The sequence below is a fragment of the Dipodomys merriami genome, unplaced genomic scaffold (genome assembly GCF_024711535.1).
Source record: "Dipodomys merriami isolate MVZ:Mamm:240054 unplaced genomic scaffold, mDipMer1.0.p SCAF_204, whole genome shotgun sequence".
Taxonomy (NCBI): Eukaryota; Metazoa; Chordata; class Mammalia; order Rodentia; family Heteromyidae; genus Dipodomys; species Dipodomys merriami.
In genome coordinates this window covers 1,137,197-1,151,696 of record NW_027203427.1, presented here as the reverse complement: position 1 = coordinate 1,151,696, position 14,500 = coordinate 1,137,197, and the positions used below count along the sequence as shown (strand labels likewise).

Here is a 14,500-nt window from a genome sequence, read left to right as displayed (position 1 = left end):
GGGGGGAGTATATGTGGAGGTGGGAGGGAAGGAATGGTAGGAGAAAAACAAAGGAGGAGGCAACAATGCTCAATAGGAAATGTTCTTATTACCTTGCTCATTTAATAGTAACCCCTCTGTACAGTATTTTTACAATGGAAAACATACAAAAACTCTGCTTTGACCTACAGAAAAGTGTTTCCTCTTTATTGGGTGACTGCAAATTATTAACACAATCTCAGCTACACATGAGTACAGATGCATATTCCTTGTAAGTCATAATAGGCATTTTGTGTGCTGCTTGGGATGAGCAGAAAGACACAGAGTTAGGGTGTGAAGATGCCTCCATGACCTTTCCCCCAATACTTTCCCATGATCTCAAAAGTGTGGCTGCATCTGAGCAGCTCTGTCAGCAGGTGGAGGCACCAGGAAGAGCAGCTGGGGCAGCCCAGCCTCTCACTTCTGCTTCTCTGTGAAGTTTGTTATGACTTGTATTACTGTGGAACGGTAACTATAACTCTGTTGACAGTAATAAAAAATTAAAATAAAAAAGTAGCAAGGTTTTCAGGTGACAGGCTGCTGATGCTGAGAGTGAACTGTGTCCCAGATCCATGCCACTGAACATTGATGGTACCCCGGATTGCATACCAGTTGCATAAAGGATCAGGACCTTTGGAGATTTCCCTGGTTTCTACTGTTGCCAAAGTAAGCTATTTCTAAGGCCCTTACTGTCCCTGCAAGTGATGGTAACTATGTCTTCCAGAAATGCAGACAGGGATGTTACTTGTGTCAACCTGATGTCTCATCTAGCACCTGACAATGGATATATGGAAAACATTATCTGTTTAGTTAATTCGTCTATCCAAATATTTCCATGAAGAGCCAAGCAGCTCTGTGAACACAGCATGAGAAATCCTCGGCATTATCCTTCCTTACCTGGAAGCCAGAGCATCAAGAGGAAGGGCCCTCATGTCCATGTTGTGTGCTGACTAAAACCTTCTGCACAGGTTGTGAGCATCATATAAAGAAGTGGACTGTGCTATGGGCACATGCAAATCATCAGGGCTGTGCAGGGCTAGGTAGAGTTGCAGGCTGTCAGATCTTGGTGACAAAGAACAGACCTAAAGACCCCAGATTTCCACTTTGTTTCTAGAACATGTGTTTACCTCTGGTGAGGAAAAAAGAGATGTGTGTCCTGTGAGAAGAATAATAATCTAATGAACATTATCTAAAATTTGCTAGTTTTTTTCTTAATGTAAGTCACTCAGAGATAAACATTTCCAAGGCAAGTTAGTTTTATAATTCCTCTGCATTTGTTATCAGTGGATTTTATGACACACAATTCCTAGAATATGATTAATAAGGATCATTATTACACAGACACAGTGTTATAAAAGTGATAATGCATGTGGAGATAGAAAAACAGTCAAGGAAATGCATTGGTAGATAAAGAAAAATATCCAAATTCTTAATGAAAGATAATACTTCAAAAGTGTATGTGAATTTGTATTGTCAAAGCTCATAGAATTCGCAAACTTTATAGACCATGATAATGACAATTTACCTTGTGAAGGTTAATATGTTTGCGACTTTAACTAAGTATCACTCTTCCACAATACTGTGAAATTTATGTAATCACCTAATCTCAATTTGAAAAAAGGCGAGAAAAGGATTGGTTTAGTCCAGATGGGTGACAATGTTGTCTGACACCTTGTACTTATATACTGTTTTGTAGAATGAGAATTTCTTTGAACAATACATAAAGACATAATAATAGAAAATATTAAAAAGGAGTTAAACCATAGGTAATTGGGAAAATGCTAACAAAAAAGTATATGTGCAATTAGGTTTCATGATCTGAGGTGTATAGACCATCTGCTGGTGTTTAGGTTGGTGTCTGTACATTACTTATAAATAAATGGTTTCCTTTTCTTCTGAAGGCTCTTAATCATCACCTCCCTCTAGGACAGGACAGCTCACATTAGACATTTCCCACTTATTCTTAAGAAGATACATAGCATCATATTTAGCTTTGTGTGCATATGCACTGCTGTGTTAGATATTTAATAAATTTTTAGAGGACATTTATGTCTGTTATCTTAATGGAAAGTGTTCCCTCTCAGATGCTGAGGTGTTCTCTAAGTCAAGGGCTCAACTACTTTAACTTTACTGTGTTCCTTTAGCCTGAAAATCTTTTAAGTTACATTTTTTAGGTCTTAAGTAAACCTATAGGTATATTTGTTCATAGGACTTGAAGTCTGGGCTTGGGCGCTGTCCCTCAGCTTTTCAGCTCAAGTTGAGCACTCTACCACTTGAGCCACAGTGCCACTTCCTGTTTTCTGGTGACTTATTGGAGAAAAGAGATTCATGGCCTTTCCTGCCAGGGCTGGCTTTGAACCATGATCCTCAGATCTCAGCCTCCTGAGCAGGTAGTATTATAGGCATGAGCCACCGGTGCCTGGCTACTAAAGTAATATTTTGTGTGCTAGGACTGGAGATTTAACTTGGGGTCTAAGAGGTTTCCTGAGCCACAGCTTCTCTTCCAAATTGTTTGGTAGTGAATTGAAGGTAAGGTAATTATGAACTTTTGTACCAAAGTGGCTTCCAGCCGAGCCTCAGATCTCCAGTTTCTGTGTAGCTGGTGGTATGGGCATAAATTACCACCAACAGACAGTAAAGCAGTTTTTAATGATTGTTTTGGGCCATATGACACAAGAAGATTCAGAAGGTATAAAATACACTGTTGTCAAGAGTGAGGACAATTAACTGAAGCCACACAGGATGGAGAGGACATCTTTAGCCTGGGAACAACTGATCAGAGGCAGTAAAACTATAGTGAAGTAAATAGCCCCCACCCACATGGAGATCAACATGAGAGGCACATCACCCCATACTGCAGGATCTCTCTTCAATATCATTCACTATATAATCTGCATCTGAGTTGTGTTTTGATTGTCCTTAGCTTCTTCAACATTGCTGCTCTCTGCAGTACATACTAACATAACTGATCCAAGAAGTACTTTGCAATTTTATCCTACCTAAACGTTTTACCTATCCCTTTCACTCCTCTGATATTTCACTTCTGATCTTATCACATGCTTCCCCAAGTAGCTGCTATTGACTTTAGCTCTACCATGCACTGCAAGACAATGTGGGTACTCAAAAACAAGAAGAAGGCAGCTGGTGCTGGCTAAGAGTGAAGACCACCTGGTAAATTATACGGGACATATTAATAGTATGAGGAAGTGAGATCCCAATAACATCTATTTGTGTGGGCTTGAAAGAAGCCAGGCTCTAAAATCTCAAGAGCCTTGTAAAAATGCTTGATAGGAAATATTCATTACCTTACTCGTGTAACTGTAACCCCTTTGTACAGTATCTTTACAATAATATATAATATATTATATTATATATTATAGATATACATAAATATGATATATAAAACCTCAAGAGCCATGCTCCAGGGCTGGTTTAGCTAGTGTGGAGTTCTGTCTTGTGAATTTCAAGTCCACACAGACTTCAGATACTGGAATACATGGAATAGTGGTCTCAAACCAGAATTGTAGTTTGGCTTACCCTGACCTTGGTTGTGAGGGAAGGAGCTCCTGGCTGAGAAGCGAGGGTAAGGATGTGGGAACAGAAGGAGACCAAGACTGCTTTCTATGAGGCCTATTGGCAAGAAGGAAGTGCTTATAGGCTGAGCCATGAACCTGAATTAGTTCTGGGACCTTGGTGAAAATCTGAGAGACCCAGACTTCAGAGAAGGGCTGACTCAGTGGGAAGGATGCTGAGGGTGGTGGGGGTGACTACGATAAGGTGGACCATCTTCAGTGTGGTCAGGATGGTCCAAAATCCACTGGAGCCAATTTCATTTTTTTATTGTGAAAATACCATACAGAGGGGCTTCAATTACATGACCAAGGTAATGAGTAAATTTCTTATCAAGAATTGTTGCCTCGTTTTTTGTTTCCCCTTTCTTTCCCAGCCCTCCCATCTCTGCCCCCACCAAAGTTGTAAAGTTCGTTTTTTGACATAACGTCTTATACATCTCATAGGTACAATGGGTCCACCTGTATCCCTATTTAAACAACTTGTTTTTTCCCTTCCCCTCCACAAATTATACCAACATCAATTACAGTGAAAGCAGGGGTTATACTGTGGGGGAGGGACATACAAAACAACAAAGAAATGATCTTATACATATGCTAGAAACAATAGCAAGAAAGAAAAAGCATTTGAGTCCTTATCTTGGTGTTCATTTTGCCTAACATCAACTTATTTGACCATTTATGCTTGGCTCAGACATATACTAGTTATTGCAAATAAGGGAAAACATGGGATCTATGTTTCTTTGGGCCTGGCATACTTCACTTAATATAACTATCAGAATAGAAAGGAGAACTATTGTTTAAATAGGGATACAGGTGGACCCATGCAGCAATGAAATGTACAAGATGCTATGTCAAAAAACAAACTTTCAACTATGTGTGTGTGGGGGGGAAACAAAGTAGGAGGCAACAATGCTTGATAACAAATGTACTCATTACCTTGCTCATGTAATTGTAATCCTTCTGTATGGTATTTTCACAATAAAAATTATTAATAATAAAACAGAAAGGAGGACTTTACGTAGAAATGAATGCAGAAACTATATGACTATTTTATATGCAATAAAAAGTTATTAAAATATTAATAATACCAATTTTAATTATATAACTGGTCATTTTAAATTTTGATCTGAGAAAACACACTAGGGCACAATGGATAGTCACCACCACATGGCCTTTCCTCACTCTCATCCTGAGCATCATGAAGATCAGGATACAATCTGTGTCCTTGAGGACAAGCAGTGACCTGCTCACTGCAGAGGACTCTGGGGACCCACTAGGGTCAGCACTGACACTGCAGCCTCTTCTCACCTCCCACAACTGGGCATGGTGTGTGCATATGATCCCTTTGGGGGCTTTATATCAGCAAAGTCCACCCTCCTTCCCTCACCTTACTGACCTGTAAGTAATGAGCTCCCTATAAGAATCCAGGTGGAAGTGTCAGCCTTGTAAAGTGATTACAATTCACAAAATGAAATATGGAATAGTCAGCAACCTGTACATTAGGAAACATGACACACACACTCCCCCCGTAATTATAGTCCCAGTTGCCATAAGTGTCATGAAAGCATGGCAGAATGCTCCCTAGCTTCAAACTCCTTTTTACAAGGAGGCAGCATCACCCATGCTTTCCCAGGGTTTCTAAAGTCAAGGATCATTTTTTTTCTCTTTGTGGAGTTTTATTTCCCACTAGTGGCAATGTCATGACATAACACCTGGCAAGATTTTCATTTGATGTTCTGGTTTTGTTTTGTTATGTTAAATGTTTATCTCAACAGAGATATGCAAGAGAGTCTCAGTAATTTTATATGCAAAATTATGCCATTTTATTCATATTACATTTAGATTAAAGCAAACAGAAGTTTTTCTTGATGTCTGCTGATTCCAGCTTAAGTAACTATCAGTGCCCTGACTGTTCCTGAAAGTGATGACTGTCTCCTAGAGCTGCAGACAAGGATAGAGAGTGGGTCAGCTGGATGTCATATCTAACACCTGGCACTGAAAACATTAAAAAACAACCTATGATTATGCATTACTTAGAGAACTTCCTTGAAGCAGTGTTGGTTACAATAAGCTGAGTGAATTTATGCATTTTCTTTCCTTACATGTCAGTCAGAGCAGCAGGAGACCCAGGAGCTGAGCAGATGCCTTCCTGACCATGCTGTATGCTGATTGGGAGGATTGATTTCTGCATAAGGTGTGAGCTGCCTTACAAGAAGTGCTCCAGGAAGTGGGCTGTGCTCTGGGCATGGGCAAATCAGGGTCAGGGAGGGAGGAGCACAGTTGCAAGGCTAATTTACTTTAGTATCTCAGCACAGATCTGTATTCTTCAAGGTGCCCTAGACATGACCAGGGTAGCACAGCTGTGCTTGCAGAAGATGTTTTTCCATGGAGTCCAGAGAACCAACTGAATTCATATCCTACATGTTAGGTTCTTAAAGAAGAGGCAAAGTAAAAACCACACAACACACGTGGTATTGAGTTAAGGGGCAGATTTTTTTTTTATTCATCGTTCCAGCTGGCACTTCCATGTGGCTGGGAAAGGCCTGGGAAAGAGAGGGTCTGGCCCTGGGCTAGGCCTTATCTAGGGTAGGGCAGGAAAAGTGTGGCCACATCAAATCCAGATGTGACCTCAGTGGATGCAGATGTTACTTCTTCCAGTTGTGTCAGTTGCCTAGGTAATGCAGGTACTGGTCAGAGACTTTGCTGCTAGGAAGGTGGAGTCTGCTCGTCATCCAGGATCAGACTTTACACTGTAAATAGAGTAAATTATGATTTAATTGTTGTCCATGACATGCTTTTCTTTTTTTTTTTTTTGTCGGTCGTGGGGCTTGAACTCTGGGCCTGGGCGCTGTCCCTCAGCTCTTCAGCTCAAGGCGAGCGCTCTACCACTTGAGCTACAGCGCCACTTCCGGTTTTCTGGTGGTTTATTGGAGATAGGAGTCTCACGGTCTATCCTGCCCGGGCTGGCTTTGAACCGCGATCCTCAGATCTCAGCCTCCTGAGTAGCTAGGATTACAGGCGTGAGCCACCAGCGCCCGGCTGCATGACATGCTTTTCATACTAACTTTTTATGTAAGCCAATCTTTTCAGGGAAAAATAGAACCAGAAATGTGTAATTCATTATTTTGATTAGATTTCCTATTTAAATTGTTTCTATAAACTTTTTAATTGTTAAATATGAACACAATTATGCGTTTGCCCAGAGATGGAACAAAATTTAAGACTGATGATAGCTAGCAAGGTAGATAGTTATTCAGCTAAAGAGGTAGATGAATGATGGATGAATGGATGGATGGATAGATAGATAGATAGATAGAAAGATAGATAGATAATTAAAAGATGATTATAGAAACCTAATTATTTTAAATTGAATAACAATGAAAAGTATAAAAATACAGTATGTGAGCTATAGTGTCATGGTCTGCAATTTACAATTTACCCAGTGTATATCTGCTTTCAACTCCATATAAATGAATTGCTGTCTTCCACTCCTGAATGTGCTTTTGCACCACCATGGTCTAGGACAGTTAACATCAGATATTTGCTCTGTTAGCCCAGAAGCCTCCTCTCTCATAGCTTGGCATGCTTTTTCCCTAGGCAACACTAGGCCTATGTAGTAAAGGCAGTGAATTATTAGCCCCAACCCCCTTTCCCCAGAGAAAGCTCCTTTGGAATAGCTATTACCATATAAGGAAGCAAGATCTCCTAGACCTCACAGGTTATGTGGTCATCTGAGAGGGCACTCCGTTGGGACAGCTATGACCACATAATGCAGTGAGGTCCCCCAAACCCAGAGGTTATAAAAGTTCACTTGATACAATACTGGCACTTCTCACCTCCTCTCACCAGCAATAAACCTTTTCTTTGTTCTTTGTACCTGCATGTCCCCATGGTTTTCTGGCAAAGTTTAAATTATTCTAACTGGCCTTTTATATCCTGAAATACTAGGCTACATGTACACCTTTGTGATCATTGCAGCTTTCTGAGCTGAAAAGCACCTAAGTATTTGGATAACATTCATGTCTCTATCTTAACACAAATTGTTCATGTTAGAAAAATGGAAAATGGAAAAGGAATAGGCTGGACTCAATCATTAACAGGTGAGGACTATATTCAGGAACAGCGAGGGGCACAGACCTTCTGCATTTGGAGATTGTGCCAAAGAGTTGGGACAGGAGCTGGGTTTTTATAGGAGTTCTGAGCAAGGAGACAGAGGTGAATGAAAAAGCCACTAGGTCAGGGAAGGTGGGGGACTTTCAGTTGGGCCCACAATGGGATGTTTACAGCTGAGCTTAGGTAGATTGCCCTACCTGCACTTCAAACAAGTTCACACATACCTGGGATTTTTGCCTGGCATATGTATGGGCCTGGGACAATAGGGTGGGGGGGGTCAATCTTTCCGTTCACCTTCAGGAACTGGGATATTCCCTAACCTAAGAAAACACACACACACACACACACACACACACACACACACACACACACATATTCCCTAACCTAAGAAAACACACACACACACACACACACACACACACACACACACACACACACACATATTCCCTAACCTAAGAAAACACACACACACACACACACACACACACACACACACACACACACACACACACACACACACACACACACACACACACACACACACACACACACACACACCCCTAAAGTGAAAAGATTTGGATGTTTAGCTGAAATGGAAGAGCACTTGTGCAGTTTTGAGTTCAAATCTCAGTACCAGAGAAACAACAGCAAGGAAAATATCAGTGAAAATATCAGTTTGTAGAGAACTTGGAGCTGTGAAACCTGGAAAAGTTTTGAAATGTTGGAATACTGTCTCCACAGGACTGAGATCGCTTAGAGCTGGCCATGGAAGGGATAAAACAGACAATTCTGAAGAGGGTTGAGACTGGAAGGCTGCCTACTCCCTTTTCCTTAGGCTGGCAGCTATGCTGGAGACCTTGTAGGTTGGACTACAGACCTTGACAGCTTAACCTTGGGTTAGATAAGTAGACTTCATGTCTGGACTTTCCCTTGGGCTTCAGTCTCATGTTTCAATAGAATAAGGGGATCAGTGTCTCTTACAAATGCTGCTTTGTAATATTAATTGTAATATTAATATAGATGCTTTACTTTTGCATGTTTCCATGGTAACATTCCTTGTGTGAATTCAAATAAATATGCTTTCAGTGGGCATTTGGGGTTCAAGTGCAGGTGGGCCTTGGGACCATTGGGCTTCCCCCTTATCTCTCTATCTGTCTATGTCTCTGTTTTTTTCCTATTGTTTTTCTTTTCATCCCAGAATCCCATCACACTGCCTTGGGTTGTCTTTAGCAGCACCAGTGCCTTTTAACATGTGGCATAGATTTTCATGTGCATAATTCCAGATTTTTGGTGGACATTAAGAGAATTTCCTGCCTAGTCTAGATTTGAACCATAATCCTTAGATCACTGTTGTTTCCTAAGTAGCTAAGTTGTAAGCCACCAATTTCTGGCAAAATTTCTTAAACCTAACAAAGATCACCTGATAACTTGCTGAAATAAAGACTCACCTTCACTGGATCTGAGGTGATTTATAATTTTACATTTGCAACATGCTCTCAGTGTTGATGATGCTGTAGAATTCTGGATAAAGTGAATAAGAAAAAAATAATACTGCATCCATGTTTAGTTGAGTTTGCTTTTTATTTGTCAGAAAGAATTTTGTTTGTGAAGAGTTTCTTACACATTTTATGCAAAAAGTTTATTTTTTCATTGGCCAGTGATTTAATGAAACTTCTTAATTTGATTGCAACTTACTGATGACATTTGGAATCAATGTGGAAATGTTCTTGGGCAATGCTTCCTGAGAGTTGGGCCATATACACTCAAAGGGTGGTAAGCTCTGAACTTCTATTACCCAGTATAGTCAGGAAGTGCATTTCTAAGCACCCCTTTCCCTTTCTGGGTTCCTGTGAATATGATGAATGAAGGCCTCCTAGAGGAGTCCAAACTCTAAGATGTGCATTCCCAGAGACAGGTGGACGGACGCAAGGCTGCAGGCAATTGAGAACTTCATACAAATCTATATGTATAAATATGCTTTTTATCTTTTAATGTGAATATTAATGTGAGCTTCTTGCCATCAGTAATTTCACATGCTGTATGCAATTCCCTTTGTTGTTCCTCTGATATTTATTGATGTGCATGGATCACATGCAAATTATCTGTTCCTATTCTAAGTTTCCTTGATAGAAGTAATTGTATTCTATTTATTTACATACTTTTATATTTGTCTCTGCATTTTTTCTCTTCATAATTATTTCAATTATTTGTAGTTATGCAATCAGTTCTCATAAATATGCATCTGTATTTGTACATATCTTGCATTGATAGTCAGAATTTCAAAACAATGGTATGTATCAAATTCTTCCAAACATCATATAATTTATGTTAGTGCTTAGAGACGTTCACAATTGCAATGATTTGCCCAATCCAGGAAGGACACAGCTTCTTGCTTTTGTTGCAGGTCATTGGTCTAGTCTGAAGCATGTGGATTTGTTAGATCTGGAAAAGAGACAAAAAAAGGAAATGACCATTTAAGATCATATACACTATCATGTAATCAAGCTATGGCATCAAGTTTCTATTCAAATATTCCCAGAACAGAAAGGACTCAATTATTTTGTCTTAATAGTTTATCATTATAATAATAAATCTAATAATAAATAATGATAAAAATATAATAATAATAATAAACCTTTATTCTATTATGCTTTCAAGGAATCAGATAATGCTATTTAGAAATAATTATGAATTTGAACTTCAGCATCCAAGAACAAAAATTAGTTTATTAGTGTTATATTAGTTTATTAATTTAGTTAATTAGCCAAAAACTTAGTATGTTGCCAACATCTTTTCTTTTTTTTCCCCTTTTTCTTTTTAAATTTAATTTTATTGTCAAAGTGATGTACAGCGGGATTACAATTACATATGTTATCCCCTTCCTATTTTTCTCCAACTTTTTCTCCCTACCAATCCCCTCCCCAAGTTATACAGTTCATTTCCAATATATTGTCTTGTATCACTATTTTATTGGTTCTCCCTTTGTCCTTTGTCTCACCATTTTGTTGTTTCCCCTTCCCTTCTCTAATTCAGATATACCTACATACAATATCTAGGGTACCAAAAGCAAATACAGTGAAAACAGGGGATAAACCATAAGAAAAAACACAAAAGAAAAAAGAAATCACATAGTACATTAAAAACAACAACAAAGGAAAACCTCTTGTTTCCATATCTTGGAGTTTATTGTGCTTAACATCATCTTATATGGTCATATGTACATAGATATTAGCTATTCTGCTTTTCATATCAAACATCTTTTCTTAAAATATTGCATTTGCTGGGGTAAAAGTTTACTAAAATATGGAATCTAGGACATTCTCTAGATATCTACTAATTTAATAAAAGTGCAGAGCATCATACCTTGGACTAAGACGGATCAGCTATTTGGCATTTGTAGTGATATTGAATGTGACAGAAGTGGATAAAAGACATATTAAAATATGAATGATGACCTCATTCAATGGTTTTTTAAATAAAGTCACAGAGGTTGACCAAGTAGGGCCATGAATATTGGCTTCTTCTGGCAGGTCCATTGAGATAATATGGTGATTCCCAACATAAAGGAGGTTTAGATGACACTCTTGGAGTAAACTGGCTTCCCAGGCTCCTGGGTTGAATGGTACTCTTGCTGCTGCTTATAAATATGAATAGCAAGCAGAAAAGTGCACATTCTGGAATGTCAAATAATTAACACTGTTGGGAAATCTTAAGGGTAGATTCCTGCAAAAGTTCTAGAACCAGGTCCAATGAGACCAAGGTTAATCAGCCTGTGGAAGGGCCCCTGATGTCTGAGGCTCCAGCCTTTCTGTGTGGACTATATCTCCATGTTTATCTCTTCAGGATCCATCTGTTTATGTCTGGCTGCAAGTGTTATTTCTACCCCAATCCACACTTTTAATCTTGGATGAAAATGCAACGCACACTTGGTCACATTTAAACTCATATTTTGGAAAACAGCAGGAGAAAGGAATGCCTGCAGAATAAACATCAAACATTTTCTTTACCAACAAAAGTTGCTCATCTCAATTCAAATGCTGTGGAAACCAAAAACCACTTAGTGGTTCTCTTCCAGAAATCTCAAATGTAATCTAGGGCCTTATTTATAATGGTGGATGCCAAAACTGTATTTTATTTAAAGACTTTTAAAGAAAGTAATGTACTTGAGATTACTACTGATGTACTAATGAGTTTAACCTGACTATTGAAAATTGTCATGGGACCCATATTTGCTTTTGGGTGATTTTCCTTAATAAATGTCCATCTTCTAGGTTTTCCTAGGTCTATCTTTAATACCTGAAAGGTAAAGCTTTAACTACAGGACTTTGGCGCACTCATAGTTTATTCCTATGGACCAGTTATGGACCAGTTAGAACAGAACAGACAAATGCATAATCCCATAGAGTAAGAGAAAGGGAGAAGACACATCATTCCCATCTCCCTTAAAATAAATTTTCAACACAAGGCTAGCTCATTTGGTAGGGACATAAGTATCATTTCCAGTATGGATGACTGTAAAAGGTTACTAAAAATATAAAAATAGACTTACCAGATGATTTGGCCACCTAGCTCCTAGGTGTTTATGCAAAAGAAAAAAAAAGCCATTATACAAAGTGATGTTTGTAAAGGTATTTCTGCATGCCTTTATTTATTGTGAAACTGTTCATACTAGTGAAAAATTCAATTCAGTGAAGTACCCTACAAGAGATGAGAAAGTAGAGACAAAGTGGTCCATACACACACACACACACACACACACACACACACACACACACACACACACACACACACACACACATATATGACATGCATAAGGAATCAGGAAATCCTAAAATCTGCAGCAAAATGTATGGAACTAGAGCATATATTATTAAAAAATAGTCAAAACAAATACCATATGTATACTGTATCTTACTCAAGCAAACTGAAAAAAATAAAATAGAAGCGTGATTCTGTGGGGCTAGAAAGAGCACAGGGGCAGATGTCAGGAGATTGAACATAAAAAAAAGGTGGAAGATCAATGCATATAAATGATATATATGGAGAATCCTAGAATACCATTAATAAGTACACATGTATGTTAATGAAATAATATATCAGAAAATGAATGAATAAAATCTGAAGCAATAAATCTGTTCTTTGTATTAAAGACAATTCCTGCTTAAAATATCCAGCTAATTGTTTTAGTCTTCCATAAATACTAACTGATGCCACAATTCATATTCTTCAAGTGTAAACTAACTGTGTCTGAGAACCTCCTGACCAGGGTGAGGGAGTAGAAGGATTAGCTGGGTAGCCCAGCCTCACAATTTGCTTCTCTGGGAGGTTTTTGTTATGACTTGTATCACTGTGGAAGGAGTACTGAAAACTTGTTGACAGTAATAAGTGGCAACATCTTCAGGCTGCAGGCTGCTGATGGTGAGAATGAACTCTGTCCCATGCCCACTGCCACTGAACCTTGGTGGAACTCCAGATTCTAAACTATCTGCACTACATATCAGAGATTTTGGAGCTTTCCCTGGTTGCTGCTGGTGCCAGGCTAAAGCATACCCAATGTCCTCGCTGGCCCTGCAAGTGATGGGGGCAGTGTCTCCTAGAGACACAGACAATGATGCGGGAGACTGAGTCATCTGGATGTCACACGGGGCACCTGGCAGCAGAAACATGGAAATAAATATCCACACTATTAACCGAGTTATAGCAAGCCTTCCCTGAAAAGTAAAGCACCGTGGGTCACATGGAGCTATGTTAATCCTTAGAATTGTCCTTCCTTACCTGGGAGCCAGAGCAGCAGAAGCCCCAGGAGCTGAGCAGGGGTCCTCATGTCCATGATGTGTGCTGACTGGGACTGACTGCTGCACAGTGTGAGCAGCCTGTGAAGAAGCCTGATTATTGTGGGCAGTGCTGCTGGTACATGCAAATCAACAGCATTTGGGCAGGGCTAAACACAGCTGTCCAGTTGTCTCATCTCAGCAACTGCATACATTCTGAATTTCAGGGGACACAATTCATGTAAAAGGATAAGTTGTTGCCACAGAAGGGGATCACCAAATTGTTCCTGTGGTTTGATCATACCAATGAGCCCTTGGAGGATCAAAGCTACTTTCTGTTTAATTTCTTTGTGTCAGAGAAGACTTCTCCACTGGAAACTTAGTTCTAGAAATTTATAGACAAAATTTGCTTCACACCAATTTGACAGTCTTTATTGTGCAGAATAGAAAGTTTTGGAATTAGTATGAATTACTGATCATCTTTATGTGGCAACATATTAATTAGCACTGCTGTCCTGTAATGAAATCCATGGGAATGAAATAAGAAAGTGGAACACATTGATATGAAAATGCCTGGATTGCTCAGTCTTATTTTCTCCTCTACCACTGAATTTCTAGTCCCAGATGATCCATAAAAGCAAGTCCTCTCAAGTACAAAATGTCATGTCAAAACCAGCTTTACAATGTCGGTGTGGGGGGAGGGGAGGGGGGTATGATTGGGTGGGGGGGAGGGGGGAGGCTGGGAAGGGAGGTGAAAGGTAAAGAAAGGAGGAGGCTGCAATGCTTGGTAAGAAATGTATGCATTATCCTGCCCATGTAATTGTAACCCCTCTGTACAGTATGTTCTCAAATAAAATAAAATTTAAAAAAAGCAAGTCCTCTCAGAGATTTTCTTCCTTCATGCCTGCAACCTTTTTTTAAAACAACCTAGCCTCGGGTATTATTTCAAATGTCCAAGCTTGAGGCCCTCTTACTATTCCCTCTGGGTTTTAAACTTATTCACCCTTAGGTATTATGTTCAGAAGT

At 39.3% G+C, this 14,500-nt stretch overlaps 1 gene segment (V, D, J or C); it reads right to left on the bottom strand.

Annotated features, from left to right (window-relative positions):
• Positions 1 to 13,006: 13,006 nt before the first annotated feature.
• LOC138833370 (immunoglobulin kappa variable 1-39-like) lies at positions 13,007 to 13,533 on the bottom strand. The segment is given in 2 exon segments: positions 13,007 to 13,353; positions 13,479 to 13,533. Coding segments are annotated over 2 exon segments (402 nt in total).
• Between the last annotated feature and the right edge of the window lie 967 nt (positions 13,534 to 14,500).